The sequence below is a fragment of the Zonotrichia albicollis genome, chromosome 15 (assembly GCF_047830755.1).
Source record: "Zonotrichia albicollis isolate bZonAlb1 chromosome 15, bZonAlb1.hap1, whole genome shotgun sequence".
Lineage (NCBI taxonomy): Eukaryota > Metazoa > Chordata > Aves > Passeriformes > Passerellidae > Zonotrichia > Zonotrichia albicollis.
Window position 1 is genome coordinate 10,890,801 of NC_133833.1, and position 24,970 is coordinate 10,915,770.

Genomic DNA, 24,970 nt, shown 5'->3' on the forward strand with positions numbered 1-24,970 from the left:
CAAACCTTTGGGAAAAGCTTGAGCAGCTTTCTGAAAGCAGAGCACCAAACTGAAGCTGTGCTCTTTTGCTGGCCTTGACCTAAGGGTATAATGCCCCTCTCCAGACAAGGAACAGCTCTGGATGCACCCCAGGAAACCTCTCCACCTCTGCTCCCTTTTTACCCCTCCTTTTCATCACCTCTTTGGGCACTATGAAATCAGCAAAGCTGCTGGGACATCCCTGCTCAGCCACCAGATCTCACAAAGGAGATGGACCAACAATCCTCAGAGCTCCTTCTGCCCAAACACTGATAGCTTTTGGACTAATGCCTAAGAATTCCTCCCCAGATTACATAGGAAGTACATTTCCACATACTCTATGATTAGCTAGCTGTTAATTAATTAGCTAATTATATTCTTGAGTGTCCCAAATAGTCACAAAGGCAGCCTGTGACTGGTGAGCTTGCAATCGTAACACATTATTGTTGTGACAGATAATACAGAAAATAACTACATTGCACAGAAAATGCACCACTAAATAAATGACACCACAAAAACTCAAAATACATGTGAGATTTAATAAAAGAAAAAAAGTACAAAGTGAGTGGAAATAAAAGAAAGGAAAAAAACCAAACCAAACCATGAACCCCAACATGCTGGGAATGCCAAAGCAAAGGGATGCAGAGGGTCCCAGAGGGCTCTGTCCCCCTGCAGGTCCCCAAGGTGCCTCCATGGCTCCAAACATCCCCTCCACACCCCTGGGGCAAACACCTCAGCCAGGCATGACCCCCCAGAGACCCACAAAACACAGTTTAATTTAGAAAGCAGACAACATACAAGACGATAAACATTTAAATGATTAAAAAATTTGATAACTTTTCCCATTAATACCAATCTTTTACAGATAAATATATAAAACAGCTGAAAGACATGTAGCTGGATGGTTTCAATGATTTCTGAGGGGTATTTCTTTCACTTTTTCTAGCCTACAAGATTTTAAGTCTTCAGACTGGGTGAGATCAGCATCACAACATATTTGTAATTTGTTAAATAAAAACAAGACACAGAACTACCCTACCACAATACTTAAATCTTGTCTCAGCCAAAAGAAAATAACAAATACTCAAGGGAAAAAAATATGACTGAGTCCCCCTGGGGAGATTATGATGTTGAACAAGCAACTACTAGGACAAGGGATACCTGTCACAACATAAAGTCAAAGTAATATAATAATAATCATAATGAAAATATTGTTACATACATTCTGAATGTCTTCTTCAGAAAATGCTGTAAATTTCTCCACAATGCCCATGGATTTGAAGATTTTTACTCTTTGTTATAGTAATATTTTTTAACTATCTGTTATTCTAGGAAAAAATAATTGATCTCTGACGAGCCAGGGCAGAGAGAAATCGTTTGCATAGATGTTGCTGGCTGCAGCACGAGATCAGGAGAGAACTGGGAACACTGGTGAGGCAGCTGGGTCCACACCAGCAGCACCAGTTACTGCTGCATCCCAGCACTGGCCTTGGGAGGCAAACAATGAACCAAAATCACGGCCTGCTCAGGCAATTAGTGCACCACAGTTTCTCCCATTAGCAAAAGATTAATAAAAAAATAATCTGCTACATGATTGGTCTGTAGTCAGAGGTGAGGTGGAATTGTCTTCTTGCACATAACAGAAGGTTGGGTTCCTTGTGTTTGAGAAAATCACACTACCCCTCCTAACATTTGATAGTTACTCTTTAAAATACATCTAACCTGGAGGCACAGCCTTAAAAATTAAATGTCCAGCTTTCAGCAGACTCCCAACAAGTGCAGAATTTTTATTCTTTCAACAAAAGCCTGCTCTAAAAGGTACCAGTGAGATCTTGGTGAGGTTCTTTTCTACAAGCATGAAGCAGCACTGTCAGTATATCCACAGAAAAGGCCAATGTCCATTGGAAAACAGTATAATACCTGAGCATGTATTTAGAAAGGGGGTGAAAATAAGCTGCTTTAATGGAATATGACAGCTAAAGAACCTCAGAATCCAGCAAAATGCTGCCCTGTGACAGCTCAGACCCAGGCCCTGCATCTCCTTCTGCACAGCACATCAGGAATTTGCTGCCAGCTTAAAGACAAGTCTTTAACAAAAAACATATCAGAAAAATCCTGTAACATTAATAACTGAATAAAAACACACACACTCACAACTAACACTTAGCCAGCCAGTGTTTTATAAACTCTAAAGACACTATTTGAGGGTTAATATATTTCCTTTCATCTAGCCTAGGTTTTGATGGATGGATGGATGGATGGATGGAATTGGGTCCAACTATTTTTCCATGACAACACAGCTAGGAACTCTCTGTTCAGTTACTGCCCTGCCTATTCACAAAATGGTTTGAGTGGAAAAAATTAATATTGATCCTAACTATTCCTCTAAGCTCAGCTGCCCAGGAAAACAAGGCTGTGATTTCTAGGCATGAGGAGTTGTCACAAGAAGCACCTTCTAAGAGGGACAGAGCCTGTCAGCATAAACACAGTGCACAGCTCAAGAGCAGGGGATTCTCCTTATTAGGCACATTTTAGGTTTAAGGTTAAAGAGTAAAAAGAAGTTGGCTTAAATAGTTTCCACAACAGTAAATACATTGGTAAGTGTCAACTGAAATGTTACACAAATCCTGTAGTTCCACTTTGTACAACAAACTTTTATGAAAAACCTCTCTATAAATGTTCTACTTTAGCAGTAAAGAAAATTCAAAACATTGTCCCATTAATTTTATTAACCTCTCTCTCTCTCCTTATATATATATATATATTATAAATGATGTAGATAGTGTTTAGAGTAATTCAGGAATTAATACAGAATTACTGGAATGAGGGTTACTCTGACTAAGATTCCTGCAGAAAGCCTAAATGTTGTGTTTTTCCACCCATTCTAAAAAATTGAGAATTTTGTTAGAAAAACAAACATTTCAGCATTCTTCAGACCACTCCTCTCACTGTGCATCTACAGGGGAGGTCAATGAGCCTCCAGCAGTCACCTTGGCCAATTAAAAAAAAATGCAGAAAGCAATTATTGAATTATTTAGCTGGTGGTAAGACGAGTTCAGTCATGGTCACTTCATACACAGCTGCTCCATCACTGGGTTTAGAACAAAACATCTTACTTGAGGGATTAGTTGGCTTTGTTTAACAAAATGTACATGTAAGGTTACTTCCTGCAAACCTCCTGATAATTCTGAAAAGAAAACAGCAGGCTGGAACACTGCAACCACCGGAGATGCTCATTGTCACTTTGGTCCACTCACACAATGTTATGAGAAGGGTCACTCAGGGTGGGAAACTCAAGCAACTTAACACATTGAAAGCACCAAGTCCACTCTTGGCCTGCAAGTCTGTGTGTGATTAACTGAAAGAAACAAAACATAAAAAAAAGCATGAATTAAAGTTATGAAAATCAAACAAAAGTGAGGTGTAGCCAAGTATGTTAAAACAAAAAAAAAGGAGGAGGAGGACAAACACTGCTGGGGCAGCTGAAGGCTTCAGGTGAGAGCAGCCTGGCACAACCTGCCCAGCACCACAAACATTTCTCTTTCCCCCAACTTCTGCAATTTTTCCATCACAATTTTTTACTTATTAAAGCTACTACAGGAGATGATCAAGAGTTCAACAAGCTCTCCTCAGTATTTCACTTCAGCAGAAATCCCAAAACCCCACATTTTGAGCTATCTCACAGATTTGAAAAGAAACAAAAACAAACAAAAAAACCCCAATCCAAAACCATCCTGGTGATGGTGGAGCTGTGCTCCAGAGCTGGAGTCCCCTGCCCCAGCACCATGTGGGGTCCCCCAGTGCAGAGCCCAGGCTGTGGGTGCCCCTGGGACCTTTGCATGGCACTGAGCTCCCTCCCAGCCCTGCTCCTGACCACAGCCTGTTCCTATTGCTATCCCAAAGAGGAACAGCCCAGACTCACAGCTGGAGGTGGGCTACACCCAGCCAAGTGCAGGAAAACCTTTTCTGCTGCAGCCAGAAGGAGCAGAGGGGGAGCTGCAGCATTTCTTGGCCCATGTTCACAGTCCTTGCCTGCCCCTGGCATCATTTGCACAAGTTACCACTGTGCTCACCTTCCCAAAGCAGTCCTGGGTGCAGGAAAGCCCTAGGATTCAGCTCCTAATTCAGATTAAACCCTATTTTCAGCAAAGAATTTTACAAACCATTTAGACTGTGTGTGTGAGGTGGGCCACACTCAGAGCATGTTGAGCAGCCTGCAGAAGAGAGCACTTTTCACATTTACATTCCAAGCAAACACTCAAGTAATCTACCCTGTTATCTGCCACAGGAAGAAACAAATTGCTGGGATGTCAGTACACAGAATGAGCTCCTCTGGTGCTGCAGCTCCCAGCAGGGGAATGACAGACCACAAGATCTCATCAGCAGTGAGGAGCTGAATGCTGTGCTGTCAAGCACAAACTTGGGTATTGCTGCTCTTCATGGTCTTGTTTTCTTGCCATCATTAAGAGGCTCAGAGAGCTTTGCCACCAGCCTGCTCTGGGTTTGATAGAATGCTGCTGTGACTCTCGAGCTCCTTCATGCAAGGGGAAGTAACAAAAAATGCTGCAGTAGCAGAATTACCAGTTTGCATGACAGTGCTCCATTTTGGTCCCTAGCCAGGGTTCCTTAGAGACTGGCTTGAATTGGAAGCAGGATAACCTCCCCAACTCTCTTCTTTTTAAGCCTGTTTGTCCCATTCCTGGCCTATCAGTACACAATCAGGTGGCTGGAACAACAATTATTTACATACCCTGTTCCTGCTGGCTTCAGCAATGTCAATTAATGTGCAGTAAGCTAAGATAAGAACTCTGCCTTTAGGGGAAAAGAATTTTCTTGTAATCAGAACTGTGCCCTGGAGCCCCATTCCACAACCTGAGTTAGCTCTCACAGAGGCAAGAGTGAACCCCATGGGCCCATCAGCCTTTAGAGAATGGCCCCAAATTGCAAATCCCTCCCACCTGCAGCTGCTCAGGTTTCTCTGGGCAGTGCCTGGGCACAGGAGGGGCTCATCTCTCCTCTGCTTTAAGCAAAACATCAGAAGGATGGGAATTAAGATTCCAAAGTCTCCTTTTCTCTGTATGATGTTTAAACAACTGACCAAACATGAAAGCATGTGAGCAGACTCCCAGCTTTCCAGTGGCAGAGGAGCAAGACTCCAGCTCAGACACTTACTTTTTCTTGTCTTTGTCCTTCTTCAGTGGCTGCTGTGAGGTAGCCTGCAAGGATTGGGACTGCAAGGTTTCCACTGCCACTTTCCGCCTGTTGAAGGCGTTCATCTCTTCCTCCAGCTCCTTCCTCTTCTCCTCCACCTTCCTCTTCTCTTCCTGGTGTATCCTTTTTAAGTGCTCAAACTTCTCATGCAGCTGGCAGGAGACAGACCCTCTGAGCATGGCATTCATCCGGTATTGGCTGTGTTCCCTGCCCCAGGGGCCCTGCCACACCTCCCACACCAATCCCACCACAGGGACCAACCTGCTGGCAGAACACAGCACCCACGGCCACCAGAAGCAGGGAAGACACAATAAATTCAGCTCTGCCTGACACCACACAGAAAACCAGAGGCAGCATGGGCCCTGGAGATGAGCACAGGGGATTCTGGCACTGCACAGGGGCTGGGGACATTGCAGGATCTTTTGTTCCTCACTAGTTCTGAGCATGGCCCATTAAATTCCAGTCACAGCTGCTTCCTGAGGCCTCACACTGGGGACTCCACTGGACTCACTCTGGCTGGAGACCCCAGCCTATCTGCCCCCTCTACTCTGCTGTCCAGTGAGCCACAAGAGGGAAATCTCTGTGACAGGGATGCTCACCTAAACATCCTGCCACTGGCTGTCACTCTCCAGGCAGAGCTGCATTTCCACGTGGCACAGGACAAGTTTCTGAGGCACCTACACCAGTGATGTGTTTGTGCTTTGGCTGGTGAGCTTTGCTGGAATGTGCTTTCCAGAATTCATGCATTGCCCAGACCCAGATTCCCTGCTGGCTGCAGTTTGGGTTCCTTGCAAATTTCTGGCACACCCACCTCTCTCTCCTTCTCCTTCAGCTCTGCCTCTGTCTCCTTGACTTTGTTAACAAACATTTGTCTCATTTCTTCCTCTTTCCTCTGGAGCTCACCCAAGAACTCTTTCCTTTTGGTCTCGTATGTTTCTTGCAGGCTGGGGAAGAAAGCAAATGAAATCCAGACTCTCTGGATGCTGATGAGTTAGTGATGGGGAAATGCATGCCTGTCTGTGCTGTTGGAAAAACAGGCAGGGAAGGGAACATCCAAATCAGCTGCAAAGCTCAAAGCCAGCGCTGGCATTTCCCAGCCTGGCACAGTAGATTTACCTACAAACCTCCCATTTTTTGGGGCTATCAGTACCAAACCCTCACTCTAAACTGCTGCTAGATGTGAAGGCCACTCACCTGAAGGGCTGGCTGTCTGGATCTGTGTCCTTGAAGCCCATCTCCTCCAGCTTGCACCTGCGGTAGAGCTCGTAGTGGCGCGTGTGGGTCTGCTCCCGCAGGTCCTCCATGTTCACCCGGATCAGCATCTCCCTCAGCTTCACAAAGTCACAGTGACTCTCATTCTCCACTGGCAGAGGGAAGGGACAGGTCAGCAAACTGCAGGTGTGGTGGGGGAACACAAGGCACTCATGACTGGCTGCAGACACTCTCATCCTGAGGAGCCTGCTGTCCTGCTCAGGGCACAGCACAACCCTGCACGCAGGGATTCCTGCTGACAATCCTAGGAATGGCAACTCAAAGGAAAGACTGGCCAGCCCACAAGGGCTGCAGGAGACGTGCCTGCTGCTTGTCATAGGGCACCTTCATGCAGAGGTGCTGCTGAGGGCAGGGCTGGGAGGGTTTGGGGTGGGCTTGGCCCCTCACCTTGCACCACTCCCCAGGGGTACTGCCGAGCTCGCACCAGCTTGTTCCCAACCTTCACCTCCTCTGTGCTACCGACCACAGCAAAGGGCAGATGAGCCTGAAACAGAGCCAGGGGCAGGGACTCAGTGCATGGGGTAACCCCCAGAGATCAGCCTCTCAGCTCCCCCTCACCCAGACACAGCAGCTGCTTCCCTGAGTCCCTTCTGTGAACCTGCCAATTTCTGACACTCAGAGCAATGTCTACAACAAACTGGGATATTCTACAGAGGGTGGTGAGGGGCACAGCAGAGCTTACCAGCAGTGCTGCCTGGGCTGCACCAGCTGGGGAATACTGTAGGAACAGCATGGTCCTCAGTGCTGCACTCCATCCTCTGCCAGGCTGTACACAGCAGGAATGGGGCACTCCCTGCCCTGCTGAAAGCAGGGACATCCCCACACAGCCCTGGCACAGCACAGAGTGCGTGGGCACTGCAGGGACATGTGCAGGATACAACATGTCCCCACTGCTCGCCAAGCCTGCACGGCAGCAGGCACGGGGAGGAACAGGACTGGGGCCTCAGGAGGGTGAGGCTGACAAAATCCTTCACTTTTTAAAAAGAAATAGATCCAGAAGTGTGGAACTCATAAGGAAGTGGCCAAAAATATTTTCATTGGAGGAAGGAAGGGGAAAAAAAAAAGACAAACAAGCATGACTCCTGTTTTCCCCCCCAATACACAAAATTTAAGCAAAAGTGAATCCTCCAAAGTTTTCATGATTTCAGCAAAAAAAGTACTATTAGAGTGAAAACATGTACCTAGTCCACTCAGAAACCAACTGGCAATTGAATTAAAAAAAAAAAAAATGGCAGGGGGAAGGGTGAAAGAAAAGACAAAGCATTTAATCAGAACAGCTATGCAGGAAAATGGTCATTTTGATGAAAAAGCTACTTTTGATTTATAAAATTATCATAGAAACATTTCAGTTGTTTCTACTGCCATAGCTGCACTCTGATTTGGAAGACAAGAAGCTTAAAAGTGTTTTTGCATGTGCTTCAGTAAGGTCTGAATTTGATCTCTAAATTTCAAAAAAGACAAAATGGAGATTAAAGATTTTTCTTCTTTGCTTTAAATTGGGTTTTCTCTGGTCAGCCTCCTTAAGTCACAAGACTAACGTAAATCTTAACTGTCACATTTTATTCAAAGCTCCTTCTTCCTCAAATGCAAAGCAGCCTAAGAACAGACAAAATTAATTTTGAGGAAAGCATTTTTCAAAAATTCAATAAAATAAATTCTAGAGCTAAGTTTCTCCAGAGCGCCCCCAGATTAAACACGAGTCACATTTTAATTCATTCTGTATGCAACAGCTGTGAGACCCACACTGGGCTTTCCAACAGATTCAGTGTCTGGACATTCCCAATGAAATTGCCCTTCAAGTGTGTTTTTGTGCAGCAGTTTAACGGGTCAGGATCTGGGCAGGGATGGGAGAGGCAGCGTTACCCACATTCATCACAGAGTTGATCTCGGCCACGGCCTCATCGTCCGTGGGGAACTGGTAGATCTGCACCCCATTGCTGACCAGCTCGCTCATGATCTTGATCTTGAACTTGTGCAGCTCGCTCTTGGAGATGGTGTCTGCTTTGGCAATGATGGGGATGATGTTCACCTGGAGAACAGGGCAGGAGGGAAGGACCAACACCCAGTGAGCAGCTGAGCACAGGGTGACCCAGATCCTGCCCCACTGGGGTTCACAGCTCCCAAAATCACCCTGGAGCTCTGCTTGCACAGGAGCTCGGCTCAACACTAGAGGGAAGAGTTCTCCAGGACTCACTTGGCTACACAGCTCCAGATAAACCACACAAGGAGCAAATCAAAGCCCTGCTCTCGCTGTGTTTTGTACACAGTGTAGCTGTCACACCCGAGCTGTCACCCCTCCGCCTGGCTGTGCTGACAGGATGTTTTACAAGACAGGCACGAGGGTGAAACGCACATTGAGCTGATGTGAAGCCTTCCTGTGCTCAAGTGGAAAGAGCAGGCGCTCCTCAGATGCTCTGACAGCAGCTGATGACCCTCCCCAAGGACTCCACAAGCCTGGCTGTGCCATGTGGGTTATATGGAGAAAGGGGCAGGGTGCCACACAGCAGATTTATCTATTTTCATGCTGCTCTTGCTCAGCTTTGGTTTCACATCAGCCAGCAGCACTATACCCCACACAATTTCATCCACCTGGGCTTCAAAGCCACCCACCAGCTGCACAGTGGGGAGGTCTCCCTGTGCTCAAGATCAAAAGTAAATGAGAGCCACATCCCATATCCATCAGGAGTGATGGGATTCATTATGGCCTCACGCTTAAGAGAGCTACAGTGAGGCTGAATCTATCACAGGAACCTGTGCTAGACAATGCTGCAGTGCCCAGAAAAGCCACGTGTGATACTGAAACCACTGCTCAAACAAACAGCAGAACTCATCTGTCTGAACAGCAGCCAAATTCACAGCAGCGAAACACAAGAATTTAGACAAATAAGGGGAAAGTCTGATCTGCCATCTAACATTTCCCTACAGCCAATGCTTTTTGTCCTGCAGAGCTGAAATTCACAGCAATCAGCTGGTCTCCAGTGGGTGCCCATTAAAATAAAAGGCTTTGCTTTCCCAGCACAAGATCTTTGTAAGTCAGTGTTTTTTCCACACTTCTTGGGTTCTCCCTGCTCCCCCTCCCTGTCTCTGTTTAGTGGTTTAGCACTCACTAAACACAAAAGCATTTACTTTGAATGAAAATAGTCTAAATTTACTCATTGCAAACATATCTGAGAGAATAAATTCCTCTTTTTCTCAGGCACTGACCTGGACTCTCACCAAGGAGCACAGCCCCCACAGAAAAGGCTTGGTGCTCCCTCCCCTGCTCAGCAGGTCCGTGTCCTCACTGCAAAGGTAAAAGGGCCATGACCACAGCTGGGTGAATCCCTGACCTGCTAAGACCTGAGGAGGCTTGGATTCACCATCTCCCACAGGAAAAGGGTCAGCTCTGGGCTCACATCCCCTTTCTGTCAGCCCAAGCAACCTCCCCTTCTTTTTCCAAGGGACTCCAGCTCAGCCCTGCTCACAGCAATGCAGGGGTGCAGAGCCTGGAGCAGCTTTCTAGCAGCAGAGGAGACAGGCTCTGCTCTGTGGTCACCACTGTGGTCTCAGCACCACTCAAATCACAAACCAGGCTGGTTGCAGTGCCCTCAACCAGATTTCTTGTATTTTAAAAAGGCAACTCAGTGAACACCTGCTGACACAGAGTTCACAACACAAAGGGGTTTTACAAGCTGTGTTTCCAATAATCAACAGCCACATCAATACTGGGGAGGCATGGATGTGGCATTTGAGCGCGTCCTAAGTACAGAATGGGTTCATTCCTTCACAACTTAGGGAAAGGATGGAAGAGTTTGGAAACAAGAAACCAGTGAGACATGAGATGTTACTGACCAGCATGTCTGACCCTTCCACACACCCTCCTCCATGCCCAGGCCAAGCCTGTGGCACAGAGATTGATGACAAACTGATAGATATCCAGCTAGAGAAAAAAAGCCACCTCTTCTCCTGGACAGGTTTTAAAACCCAAATAAAAGGAAGGAATGCCAGAACTACAAGAGAGTTCTCTGTCCAGTCTTTTTACACAAATAATGTTGATCTTGGGTTGAAGGCAAAATCCTAGAGCAACGTTCTTGTATCTATGGTGGAAGAGCAATATTGTCTATTTGAAGATCTAATAATAAAATCACGCAGTTGACTACTGGCATGTGACCCCACTGAGTGTGACAGGAGTGCAGTGTCCCCTTGTCTGTCAGGCCATGTCCTGGAGGGCTTTGCTGGAGCTGGAATTATAACCAGAGGAAGTCTGTGCTTCAGACAGGACAGGGAGCTCCCATGCACACAGAAAAATGCACCTCCTTCTCAAGTCTTTCTGACCAGAGTTGCTTCTCATCTCCAAAAATAAAACTTACAGGAACTTGTCATTTGGTAGAAAATAATTTTGCTGATGCAATAGGACTGTAGGCACTTCTGCCCTGTGAAACACAGCTGAATTTTTCCCCATCTCCAAACTGTTCCTGAATGGAAGCTGCAGTGAAGCCAAGAGGCAAATCCTACTTTGGAAGCCAAGGAGCTGAGGCACAGGCTGCCTGAAGCATCCCCACCTGCCTAGGATGTGTCATCTCTCGGAGGGCAGGCACTCAGCCACAGCTCAAGCAGCACATGGTGACTGAAAACCATCCAGGACAAGCAGTGAGCTCCAGGACCCTTATGGCTGCACACACTGCAGCACAATTTCCCTGACAGGGCTGGATTTTAAATCAATAAATCACATTCTCATCTGATACAAATGCACCATGATTTATCTCCTTTTCCCAGGTTAAACCCAGTGGAAAGTCTACACCTGTCAGGCCCTACGTGCTTCCCATGAGCAGCCAGCCAGCCACATTCCACCTATCTACAACCACTTGTGAAGATGCTTCTGCTCCCTGGCTGTAACTAAATACCCCAGATAACAGCTGGCCATGAGCTCAGCCAAACAGATATTGTCTTACAGCACAATGGAAGATTTTGTTTACAAAGCTTTACCCAGAAGGGATTTTGTAGACTTTACACTAAAAGCAAGACTGGTTATTGAAATTGTCACAGAGCCAAAAGCCTGCCTAGGACCACACATCCACATTTCATATCACTTGTGGGCTAAAGCAAAGGTGGAACTGAGCCACAGTCCTACAAAGTCCCTGTTAAACCAGTCCCAGAGGCTGAGCAGCAGAGCACAGCATCGCCTCTGATGCACCTTCCAGGTCCCATTTACCTGTAAAACAAGAGCCACACAAAGCTCTCAAGAACAGCAGGTTCAGGAGTGTCACTGTGATATTTTATGAAAAATCCCTTTGCCAGGATTTTTCTCCTGAGAAACCTCAGAAAAGAAATGTAACAATAATTATCTGATTGCTTGGAATGTGGTGGGCTGCTTACCAACAGGTGCATCTTTGGTTCCATGTGAATTGTTTTAACTTAATGACCAATCACAGTCCAGCTGTGTCAGAATCTCTGGTCAGTCACGGGTTTTTATTCATTCTTGTCGAGCCTTCTGATGTCTCCTTTCTCTTTCTTTAGTATTGTTTTAGCATATAATTTTCTTTAAATATAATATAATATCATAAAACAAATCAGCCATCTGAGAACTTGGAGTCAAATTCTCATCTCTCACCTCATCCTGGGAGCCACAACACCACAACAATTAATAACCCCACAAGTGTGCTCACACAGCAGCAGACAGGAGCCAGTGCACATCACCTCTGCTCCCACTGAGAGGGCAGAACTGCCTGGGCTCTGCTGACACCCCCTTCACCCAGCACAAATGGTTCATCTGCAGTGGGAAAGGGGCACAGCACTGCACAACCCCTCAGGGAGTGCCTGGGAAGCGCTCCCATGTCCTGGGATGACACCGCTGCAGAAATGCAACATAAATCCCTGATGCCCAGAAAATATCAATGGGCTCCACTTGCTTATTCATTTCTATGTGCCCACTTGTGTGAGGCCACCACAGCATGAAATCCAGGATGTTCTCATGCTGTGGCAAGAAGGGAGATGAGAACAAAGGCGTAAAATGACTCCAGAGAGGGCTATTAAAGTGGAAGTTCGGAAATATAAAAAGTTTGCCTGTGCACAAAGTTTTCATCTGTGCACGAGCACAAAGGATTTATTTTTGTAGTACCAAAGGGCCACATTAAAGGCAACCACAGGGAGATGTGAAACTAGGGAATGAGAAGGAAAGGGGAGAAAGGCTTTGTGGGACTACCAGCACCAAGGGGAATAGTGCAAAAGCTTTCCTCCAAAAATATTTCTGGGGATATGTAATGCTGGCACTGTACCAGGAGACAAAAGTTTATTAAGGGAAAGTTTTCAGATTCCTGATGAAATCAGTGTAACAGCCAAAGCCACAAACAGCCCACTGCAAGAGGAAGCCAGTGCCTGCTCTGGGCTGGGGCCAAGGGAAAGCAGGCCCTGAGCCCAGGGTGGCAAGGGCAAGCAGCAGGGCAAGCACAGGGGAACTCAACCCAGCAGCAAAGTCCAACAGAGCTGCACGTGAACAACAGCCAGAGAAGAAAGTGCTCCCTCAGTAATTCAGGGGATCCCCAGGTCCTGCAGGGTCCCATGCCTGTCCCTCTGCAGGCTGAACAGCACCTGCCACCTCAAAGGAACCACCCTGCTGCTAAAACAATACTCTGAGAGACAGGAAACCATTGAGAAGAAAAGAAGAGATTCTGCTGCCACTAGTGACCTTTGAAGCCTCCTGCAGCTCCCTGGAAGCCAGCTGGAACACCCAAAACCATGTCAGAAACTTGCTCCCAGCTGCAGGAACATAAACAAGCTGTTGTTAGGTGACACCCTGCCCCCTAAGGCAGAACAGCTTATGCACAAAGAAAGAACCCCAGGAGACCTTCTCATCACCCACTTTTAGGATTCCTATGACATTGGGAATTCCTCACCATAGAAGATACTGTGATCCACTTTAAGAAGATACTGTGATCTCCTCTCCAGATCACTTGGCACTGCCAGCAGTGACAGCTCACACACTCCCTGTGCACCAGCACACACAGCCAACACTTCTCTCAGCCCTTGTCTCCTCAGCACTGACCACCACCTTAGAACAACTGCAGTTTTGGGGGCTCTCAGCCCCCTGTGTCTCTGCTGACAGGTCAGGACAGCAAAGGGGACTCCACAATCTAACTGCTGGTGCTGGAAGGCATCCTCACCTGCACATCCAATAGAGCTGCAGCTGATGGCTCTGATAAATATCAGCTAGTCTGGGTGAGACTCTTACAGTAGAGGGACACTGGAATTTACACAACCAATAGGAAAACAGGCTTTCCCTGACATTCTTCAGGAAAGTCAGTGAGCAAACAAGCACAGGACCTCAGCAACCCCCAGGGCAGACAGAGCTTAACCAGAGTCCTAAGAATCTCTCAGTTGCCACGCAGGAAGGAATTGCACAGAAGGAACAAAACCTTCCACAGGACAATCAGCACCCACAGAAGCATTCCAGAAAGAGGGACTGTAGTCTCCAAGGCCCTACCTTGCTATCCAGCTTCTTCATTGTCACCAGGTCCAAGGACTTGAGCGAGTGCCCAGTGGGGGTGATGAAGTAGAGGCAGACGTGGATCCTCGTGTCGTGGTAGTCGAACAGAGACCGGCGGATTTTCAGCTCCTCTTGCAAATAGTTTTCAAACTGCGTATCAATGTACTCAACGATTGGCCTGTAACTAAAACCAGCCCATTAGCAAACCAGCCACTGCAGCACAAATCTGAACTGCCTAAAGGCTGAAGGAATTCTCCTACATGTTCCATGATCTCACTAAAAATAAGTTATAAGACTCAAACAATTCAGCCTTGCAATGGGAAAGTTTGGGGTTTGCACACAGACCTTATAATCCAAAGTTTGCTGGAGACTCTTGAGGCTGCACTGCAAGGTCTAAGGACAGTGGAGCACAGAAAGATGACTACTTGCCCATATCAAACTTTGCCCACATTTCAGGGCTCAGCCATCTGTCTGCAGCAATGCAACATGACCAAGGAGACACCTTGGGATCCCAGAAAGCCTTTATCTGGGGCTTGAACAAGATGTCTATGTAGTTAAATGAGACCAGTTCAGAACGGATAATTCCTGACCCTGCTCTGAGGACAGCTGGTTAAAGCTCATGTTCCTGGAGGACAGCAGTCTCTGCTGGAAAAACCTCCTGTGACCTCTCTTTCTGGCTCTACCCTTTGTCCCCAGAATCCCAACAGGCAGCGACTCCTTTACCAGAGACACAGACACTCCTGCAGCGCTGCGAGGGGAACCGCAGGCAGCTGATGTCTAAGCACGAGGCAGAAACACCGAGCAGATGGCACAAGACCTGCCTTTCGTCCTTATTGATCTGATCCCCAAATCCAACTGCATCCACGATGGTGAGCTTCAGGTGCACGTTGCTCTCCTGCAGGTCGTAGGTGCGCGGGCGCAGGCGCACGGCGCTCTCGTAGTGGCTGGCTTCCTCCGTCTCAAAGGTGGTGTTGAACAGGGTGTTCATCAGCGTGGACTTCCCAATGCCAGTCTCACCTGGGGAGCACAAACCAGCAGCTCACTGCACTGGGAATTTGCCACTTCAAAGCATGTTAATTAGAGAACTGAATGACACTGTGGAAGGTCACCATGAGTGGCTTGTGCACAGCTCGTAATTGTCACAGGTGTCACACAGACAGTGTCTGCCTTCCTGAAGGGCTCCCATGTTTGATGCAAACAGCACAGAGCACTTGGGGCTTGCCTCCCAGTATCACACAAAACACAGCAGCACAGCAAAGCACACTATCTTCCTTTCCATGACCCCTGACTTTGCCTGGGATTCTGCACTGGAGAAGCTGTGCAGAGGACAATTTTAGCAGCCATTGAAAGACACCTGGGATGCATCACAAAAACCTCTGTCCCAGAATATTTGGCGGACAAGCTGTTTGTGAGCAGAAAGGCTTTGAAATGCTGTTCCTGGTAATGAAACAAGAGTGATATTTTCCAGTTTGGCCTAGAAGGAGGCTCATTTACACTCCTTATTCACTCCTCATTTAAACTCCTTAATCACTACACACAGCCCTACTGGTCATGGGGGTGAAGAGAGGCAAAATCTGAGGAAATAACCTTCCCTGCACAGTCTATAGAAAGCTGGAGGAGCTGCTGTATTTCTGCTGGTCTAGCAGGTTACAATACTTCAGACCTCATACACCATACAAGAACCAGCCAAAAAAGAAATTATGCTCATCTCATCACTGAAAGGAATTGGTCTCTAGTACTCCAGTCAGCATTGCCTGCTAGATCAGCTCAGTATCAAAATTAAAAGCCAAGAATATAATAAGGTTATTTTAAAGTCAGTAAGGAACAGTCCCCCTCCCTTTCTAAGCACAGAGATGACCATGCTGACACCTGGAAAGCACTGATAGGCACAGCTCAGACACAAACCTCTTGTGCCCAGATTTGGGGTGCAGGCTCACACTCAGAAATAACCAAGTTACCAAGAGCAGCTCCCACATAACCCAGGGTGCATCTGACTGCATCTACCTAGACATCATACCCAGCAAAAGCTGCTCATGCAGCCACTCCAGTCAGCATATGGAAACACTTAACTTGCTATATACAGCCTTCCTTTGATCCTTCCTATTGCAGAGCTATTGCAGCAGAGATGATGAGCAATAACCCACTGATTACAGAAATCCTCCTGCCTTGACTCAGTGTGTTTTATAAGAGTTTGGCATTTCTGACTTGCTGAAGTCACTGCCAAGGCTGGTGGCATAGCAGGACACTCAATAAATGCTGGTCCCAGCCTCCCCCCATGGCTGCTTGCAAGGATGGTGCTCACCCACACAGAGGATGTTGAAGCTGAAGCCTTGTGTGACAGACTTGCTGACCAGCTGATCCGGGAGGCTGTCGAAGCCCACATGGCCCCCCAGAGACAGGTTCCTCTTCTCTTCATTCTGCCAGGGAGAAGAAGCCAGATTAGCAAACTGCATTGAGATGGCAAAGCAGGCTGATGAGACCAAGATCACCACCCTCCTGGGCACGGCAAAGCCCAGCAGTGCCCCTAAGGGCCTGTGCTTGGCACACCCCAGCACAAACCCCCCAACAGCCACCAACAACAGGAGAGGGTGTGAAATACTGATCTTCATGGGGGGCTGGGGGAACCAAGCTACCAGGCTCCAAAGTAAAGAAAACACCAGTGTGAGCTTCAACTACATGCAGCTGGGAGAGATTAGCAAAGGAACACCTACCACGGTGTGTTTTAGCACTCATTTCTCTTGGACATTTTTTTGTATTTCATTTTTTCAAACCCTCCAACAGAGAATTCAGCTTGACAGACTGTGCATTTTTCCCTGAGTACTTGTCATTGCCCCTTGCCATGGCCACACGCAGCGAGGTTTGCTCGCTTGGCGCTGGGGGTGCCGCTGGCACAGGCAGGGCAAGGAACCCTCTTGCTTTGCCATCTGTGAGCACACAGCTTCCCTCTGCTCCTCTGCTGTTCCTGTTCCTGCCTCCCCCGTGTGCACTTTGCTCTCCCTTCTGTTCCCTCCCTCCCCCACAGAAGCTGATCACCTGTAGAGGCTTTGCTTAGGAACTAAGACAGCAAAATCCGAGGAGACAGCGGCTCTGTGACCTGTGCTAGACAGAAAGGCAGAGCAGAGCAGACATAAACTCCAGCAAAGAGGAGCTGACAGAAAGATAATTTCTCTTTCTAGTGGCTAAACCAGGAAAGTTTGCAATTTCAACAGATGCACACCTCTCTGCACAACTAAGAAATGATGTCTGAACCCAGGGACCAGACCACCCTCCCTGGAGCCCCTCAGGCTCTTACCCACCCATGGAAAAGCAAGGAGACAGGATTGCAGAGAATGAATTGTGATTAATTCACCCTCACAATTTCTTTGGCAATTGATTGCTTTTCTTAACCACCAGCACACAGAAAATGGGAATGGAAAAATGTCTGCCCTTGGTTTGGCACTGGTTCTTCTGTCTGTTCCTGACAGTTGGAATTTAATGTCCCAGCACTAAAACTGAGAGACAAGAGCATTCCTGAGAAGATCCTAAGCTGCCTGTCAAACTTAAATGAAGTCAAGAGGAAAATAATTGATGTGATAAGCCTTGCCTCTGTGCCTGCAGTAAGGTTGCTAAACAAAACACAAACCTTTGTTCAACTGCATCTTGAGTCAAAGCCCCCTTTAGCTCTGCCTTTGGTAGAAAAAATATTCTCAGTCTTGTAAAATAAACCATTTAAATCACAAGAACAACCTGTGAACAGCTGAAACAACTTCCAGGCCTCACACACAAACCTTCTGGCTGTTTCATTTAGCATTTTTTACCTACTTTCAGATTATTTTAGCCCAAGTGACTTGCTCTCCCAAGTGACTCCCTGGACAAAACCACAATTGAATCATAGCTGTGCTCCTGTGATCCATTCTCTCCTGTGCAATCAGGATCAATCACACTCACTAACTTAGCAGAAAGAGCAATCATTTAAAGTTTCCATGTATAACTGATGTCAGCAATTAAGGTTTTGAGATGACCAAAGTTTAGGTGAATTAAAAATAAAACCAGCCCCTAAGACAGGGAGATCTCCAAGTTTAACTCTCTTCCATCCACCTGTCAGCCCAGGGAGATGCTACAACTCAGACCCCAGGATATAGAGGGTGTATTAAAGGTGCTACAACTCAGACCCCAGGATACACAGGGTGTTTTAAAGGTGAATCTGTGCTGCTCCAGCCAGCCAAACGCTGAGCTGTGGATCCCACATGGGGTGGCACAACCACACTGGAAAGGGGAACCCGGGACATGTGTGAGCTGGGCAGAGACCCAGAGCTGATGAGGTCTGGCTTTGCCCTGGAGGAAGAGGCTGGCACAAGGCACAGGAACCCACTGCAGGCACCAGCTGAGCTCGGGGGCCTTCCTCAGGCTCTCAGCCCCCACTCCTCATCCTCCCCAGCACCTCCCAGAGCTCCAGCTGCCAGCTCCCAGCTCTGCAATGCGGTGACAGCCGGGCAGGCTGTTCCCACAGAAAGGAACCGGGTTTGATGGTTACACTTTGTGTCTTTTCATTTTAAGTAATAAACAAAAACAAGCAAACAAAAACACAAACCAGAAGCCTGGAATGACATTTTGGATGGGAAATAAATAAAGGCTGCCGATGGCTATGATTGGGCTGAAAGTGCCTGAGGCTGGGAGGAGGTTTCCAGGCAACAGGCAGCACCACTGCTCGAGATTTTAAAATAGGCTCCAGCTCAGCAAGGCTGCATTTAAATAGGCTCCAGCCAGGCAAGGCTGCATTGAGAACTCAGTCATGCCTTGGCTGCAGGAAACCCAAATGCATCCACACAGGGCTTTTTCTCTTCTTTTTTTGGCACTCAGTAGCTGTTCACTACAGGACAGGAATACACCTACTCAAGAGCTGCTCGCCATCTCTCAAAGCTGTTAAATCAATAAGCCAGACTTCAGTGGAATAATTTTTGCCAGTGACCTTGAAATGCAGTTTCCTTTATTTCTGCAAGCAGCAGAAATAACCTGGTTCAAGTTCAAGGCAGTGCTGATACCAAACCAGAAAACCATTTGCTGTGCTTGCAGTGTGTTCAGCTGTCATTCAGCTCCAAAGGGATTTTGCTGTGTTAGGATAAACAATGGCAACAGCTGCTGGGAAGTAGGAAGACAAGGAAAATAAAGAATGGGGGAGAAAAGTTTTCTCTGTTTTATTTCTTTCTCTCCAATCCATTGAGCCTGGAAACCTGACAGCCTTGTGAATACAACCACTGCTCACTTGTGGAGTTTGGTGTGAGGAGCTGTGCTGGAGAGGAGCCTGCCCACACCCTGAATCAGCACCCAAATGACCTGCCCTTGTGGCCAGCTCCCACGTGCCAGGGTGGCCCAAGGACAGCCTGAAAGTTCACCTGCCAGTGAAGGCAAGGTCACACTCCAAATAGAACCCCTTCCAGCAGGAGCCAGCCTGCCACACTCAGCATAAATAATCAATCCAGAACACAAATGCTGCAGTAAATGAGGGCAGCACTAATGCAGCAGTGTAGGGGGGATTTGTTTGTGGGTTTGTTTGTTTTAAACAAAAGCTAAGGATTTCAGTAGAGCTTTCTCCATACTTTTGGCAGCAATGAGGGCGCCTTGCAGGACAGGAGCTGGGCAGGGCATATGGCAGAGGCAGCTGGGATCAGCCAGGGCAGAGCCAGGCAGGATCACAGCCCTGCCCTTTCCAGCTGCACTGCTCCCTGCACACTCCTACCTCCTCAGCACTCTGTGAACCAGGTCCTTCCACCTCACAGCCTGCAGGACAACTCTGCTGCTTCCTACCAGGCAGGACCCCATCCCAGGGCTGCAAACAACCACAAGGCAGCCAACCCTTCTTGAAGCCATTTCACCACTGCACAGCATGATAATTAAAAGTCTGCAATGGCTCCAAGTGGGAACTCTGACCTCAAATAGCAACTGCAGCCCTGACCATCTCTTCTTGGGTCATTAATAACATCCTATGATGGGGCAGCTGCCAGGGTTTTATTTGCAGTCTTTGAACATGCTCTCCAAAGATTTCTGTGCCTTGAGCTGATCTTCAGGCTTGAAGCAGAGAGCCAAGGGGATAAATCATATTTTGAATCTGGAATTTTGTGGGAAATGAAAGATTCATCATAAGGTCAGAGCAGAACTTAAGAATTTTCAAATCCTAAATCCTTACATTTTCACAAGTGTTCTGTGCAGGCAACAGGCACAGAAATGGCATCTGGGGCATGGCCACAGGAACAGCCACCCATCCCAGAGGGACAGATCAGATATCTTATGTATCTTCAGCTCTGATTTGACAGCAACATCACAGAACCCTTTTCTTAGCAGCAGAAAGACAGACATGTCCTTGTCAGCATAGATGGATACCACAAGAGCTGAGCACCACAACAACTCAAATGAAACCTCCAACCATAGTGTTTGAAATGGGCTGTAATTACCAGACATGCCAGTTCCTGGACACACCCTGCTGGAAACTGAGGGTGCATCTGGGATGCACAATGGCACACCAGCCCATTCCTGTGGCCACACCAGCTCAGAGCTGCCCAGGGAACCAAAATCTGCTCTTCAAACCCACATCAGCTTCCGAGCCCATGCCCAGCAGGGTCACCACGGCTGTGCCCTGCGGCTGGGCTGGCACGCAGATGAAGCAGGCAGCTGTGGGCAGCTGGCCACAGACCACAGCCCCTGCAGAGCATGTGTTATTTGGCCCTTGCTGCAAGTACCACATCCACTGCAGATGATATGTTACTTGGCCCTTTACTGCAAGTCAAACAAGAAAAGACAGCAGAGAAACACAATCAGAAAGACCAAATCCAGATCCCCATAAGAGAGTCAACACAGCACCACATACTAATTTGGCTCTTCTTCATAGACAGTGATAAAAGAAACCTGTGAGAAGTGCACAGGCTACAGCTTCAAACTGTGTGCCTATGATTCTTCAAAAAATAAAAACCCGATCACAGTTTCTCTTCATGCTTCACCTCCAAATTAGCATCAGTTCCACTCTGCGTCATTACATTTTTCAGCAGCTTGTTCCAGGAAAAGTGGTTTTACCACTGCCTGCACAACCAGGGAATGTCAGCAGCAGGACCAGCTCCATGCCCAGCTGCCCCTCAGCTGCAGTGCTCCTGGCTGGGGCTCCTGGTGCAGAGCAGAGCAGCTGATGCTTTGAGATGTGCTGCCCCTGCTTTCTTTGCTTTCACCAGGAGCACTATAAACAGAGTGGGCCTTGTATAGAGAAGATCATTCTGATATCAGTTGGTTAAAAAAAAATATCTCTACAAGTCTCATCTTTCAATAATCCCACCACAAAATTCTCCTTAGTGACATATGCTTGTGTTTCCTGCTTGAGACAACCCTCGGGCTTTTTTCCCTGAATGATGCAGGTGAAAGCATATGGGTAAACAGAAGTGTAATTGAATGCCACAATCATAAATGGTGATGCTTATTTTTGTTAAATGGTGAAGCTGGCATGATGGGACTTGTAATGTAAACTCTAGGCCCTGCTTCATCAGCGTGCAAGCAACTGGTGAATAGAATTAAGAGGGAAAACAAAACATCACATGGTTTAGCTGATAAACAGTGATGATTTCTGGACATATACCCTGAGGGACAGCACAGAACTTTTCTGTATCTGAGCTGCCCTTTCCCATTTCTACAGCTCAACAAAACATAAGTGAAAAAGATGAACAGCTGACATTTTCCAAGGCCAAACAGCAAAGACCTACAGGGCAAGAAGGAAGGAAACTGAGTTTTCTCTCCTTTCTGCTACATGAATGGGGCTTACACTGGAGCAGTGACCTTCAACCCAAAGGTGTCTGCTGCTCCCAAATGCTGCCTCCAGCACCTCTGCACCACCAGCCCGGGACCTGAGGCCAGGCTGCAGCTCTCCACAGCCAGCCCCACACAGGGAGAAGCTTGTGTCTTCCAGGAGCTCACCAGGCAGCTGCATTGCAGGTCCTTCTCTCCCCAGAGTTTTCCCACTTACATTTTACACACACACTTAGAAAACACAAAGAGGCAACAACACACCATCTGCATGGTGCTTTTCCACAGCACTTCAATTCCCACTACTGAGGCAGACTTTTGTTTCTAAATTCCTCAATCCTGGATGTCACCTTGACCTTACACCATGACAAATCCTCCGGTGCTTTGCTGGGTCCAGGCATCCTCTGTGTCACACGGATGCCCTGCAGCAGGTCTGTGGCACTGGCTGTTCCCAGGGAAGCACTGCTTTGCCCTGCAGGGAACACATGGACATGGAGTGCCAGGCACACACAGATCTTCTCCCTTCTGATTTACAGTCAAATCAAAGCAGAATAAAAATCCAGAGCTAGCAGATTGCAGGTTCCTGAGCAGAGTGACTCAGAGAGCAGCAGGAGGAAGGGCAGGGGAGCTCCCCAAACCCTGCCTGGCCATGCTGCAGAGCTCAGGGGCTGGCCTGGCACAGCTGGGCACTGCTGCTGGGCACAAAACAATGACTTCACCCTCTTGATGCCCCATCCACAATCCACAGCAGTGTGTGCAACACAAAGATTAATACATGCACCAGTAGTGTTTGTAGGATGCTATTCCCTTGTCTCCTGCATGGAAAGACATGGAATCAGGAAACCATTCCATCCTGGTCCAGGGAGGCTCCTTTTGCAACTGAGCAGAGAAAGGACTGAGTGATACCTGGCTGTTTATCCAGCCCCAGCAGGGCAGGCTGGTCCCAGGTACAGGTTCATGTGTGCCAGCCACAGGCACTGCCTGGTTCCTCTCAGCCTGGGCACGTGGGGCAGCAGCTCCACAAACCACGAAACAGAGAGGGGCAGCTTCAGGCTCCAGCACAGGCAGGTCCCCAGCCCAGCCCCACAACCTCCCCCAAATGCCCCCTGCTGCAAGATCCCTTCCAAGGGCACTTGTAGTTATCATCATTTCACAAGTGCACTGAGTCATGGAGCAGTTGAGTACTTGCCTAGAGACCTTTGGGCAAACAGTGTCAGATGCCAAATTCAGCTTCTTTGTCCAAGCAGGCACTCCCTGGGCTTGGCCCAGCTTCTGGATCAATGCAGAGAAATTTGACAAATTACCTCTCTCTGGAGAATCTCTCCATCTCTGAATGCTGGCTCAATAAATGCCACTTGACTTTTGCAAAGCGACAGCAGTGAGCAGGGACTCGTGTTTCCATGAAGAAAATACCTCTTGCCTAGCTCAGAACTGAGGGGCATTTAACAGCAACACCACACCCCATGTAAGGAAAACACCTCTGTGGTGTGAGCAACATTCAAAACACTCACTAGCACACATGAAAACATTACCTGCCTTGTACTCACAAGCTAATGACTATTAGATAAATGTATAACAGCACCAGTGAATGAGATTGCACTTTGCAGCCTGTTAAGCAGAAGGAGATGGTCCAAGAGAGGTAATGAGACAGATTTGACAGTGAGAGGATTCTGAGCATAGTCAGTCTTAGCAGAGGGCTCAGCAGAGGTGGAGTAGGCGTGACCTTGTGTGTGCCTTTGGCACTGGAGACAAAAGAAAGCATACTCAGCTAGGGCTGGCCAGTGGATTGTCACATCTAAATGGCACCTAATCTCAAGGAGATTTGCAAAATGCAAGCACACAGCCAGTTCTGAAGGTTTTCAATTAATCTTAAGCATGGGCTTAAAACTTCAGATCCCCATCATGAAGCACTTAATAATAGGCTGGGGAAAGAAGAAAGGAAGAAAAAGCAAGCCCACAGATGTGGGGCTTCTGCTGGTTTACCACAACACCAACAATAGAAGATGAAGAGCTTTGTCTCTGCTGCCTCCTGCTCCTGCCCGCTCTGGTGGTGGTACATGGTCAGTCAGCCAGGATGCACCTGAGACCACGAGCCTTCCACGCTTGTGCAGGGAGGGCAACTGTCATTTTCCCCTGCTGTAGCAACCCCAAAGAGCTGTAAAAAGTAACATGGTGATGCCTAGCATCGCTCTTCCCTCCAGCAATGCCAAGTGCCTTTCCTTCCTTCTGTTTTCCAACAGGCAGCAGAGCCACATCCAAGCCAGCTCTCGGTGCGTGGGCCGCTGTGCCAGCCAGCCATCTCCAGTTGCTGCATGCTCACAATAAGCTCCCAGCCCACACTGGAGTCCCCCCCAAAAAACCTCCCACTAAACCAACACAATTCCCAGCCCCCCTCCCCGTTAAACCGCTCCTCTAAGAATGCCAAGAATTTTCCCAGACACTCAAGCCTTTATTCGTATCCCTCCTGGCTCCCAGCTGCACTGCAGGCAGGCAAAAACATCACTGAAGAAACCACATATGGAGTCACCACCAAGACATGCCAAGTAAAAATCAGAGCCACTTTATTTTACAGAAGCAAGAAGAGTCAAGAGCTGAGGCTCTTGCCTTTAGCTTTTGCACCCGTTTTTGAGAGCTATTCACAAGCCAGCAAGTGACCAGCGAGTGCATTGTGAAGTGCAATGCTCAGCACCTACGGAAAACAAATATTTCAAAATATCCCTGGGCCAGTGCCAAGGTTTCACAATGCCCCACGTGCCCTAGGGCAGTCTCGGGAAGCAAAGGCTCAGCTGCACAGCAGCAAAACCCAGTGCTGAGCACACACTGCAGCCTCCTCCCTAAGGAGGTGGACAGGGATTTCAGCGAGAAGCCAAGCTCCATAAAGGGAGGAACTCCTTAGGCAAACTCCTTAATTGCTTTCCTGTGTCCAAGGCTGGTGCCAAAGCACTCAGGATTTCAGGGCACACCTTGGGCTGTGTCCATTGCCGTGCACACCTTGGGCTGTGTCCCAGCACCAGCCGGATGCTGGGCACTCCCAGCAGGGACCTGCACCTCCACTGCTCCCCTTCTGCTCCTTCAGCACTTGTGAGCACACAGCTGAGCTGAGGGCACTGCCTTCAGCATCACTTCAGCCCCAGCAGCCTTTCCTCCTTCAGAGAAACACCACAAACCACAGAACACAAAATAAAAATCCTACACGCATCTGCAGCATCAAATGGCACAAGCTTAAAACAACAGTTTTTGCTGATGCTC

The 24,970-nt window shown here is 47.8% G+C and overlaps 1 protein-coding gene across 5 annotated transcripts in view; it reads right to left on the reverse strand.

Annotated features, from left to right (window-relative positions):
* The window catches only part of SEPTIN8 (septin 8), a 42,134-nt gene that overhangs the window by 9,413 nt on the left and 7,751 nt on the right, over positions 1 to 24,970 (reverse strand). For 3 of the 5 annotated variants that reach the window (XM_074552446.1, XM_074552450.1, XM_074552448.1), the window contains exons 2-9: positions 16,266 to 16,380; positions 14,785 to 14,980; positions 13,961 to 14,147; positions 8,369 to 8,530; positions 6,889 to 6,985; positions 6,424 to 6,592; positions 6,041 to 6,173; positions 5,191 to 5,381 (exon numbers count right to left, since the gene is read on the reverse strand). In XM_074552446.1, the coding sequence (XP_074408547.1) occupies positions 5,191 to 5,381; positions 6,041 to 6,173; positions 6,424 to 6,592; positions 6,889 to 6,985; positions 8,369 to 8,530; positions 13,961 to 14,147; positions 14,785 to 14,980; positions 16,266 to 16,380 (1,250 nt within the window). Of the gene's footprint in view, positions 1 to 537; positions 3,377 to 5,190; positions 5,382 to 6,040; positions 6,174 to 6,423; positions 6,593 to 6,888; positions 6,986 to 8,368; positions 8,531 to 13,960; positions 14,148 to 14,784; positions 14,981 to 16,265; positions 16,381 to 24,970 lie in introns of those variants that run through there. The other 2 variants (XM_074552449.1, XM_074552447.1) reach the window with 2 other exon arrangements.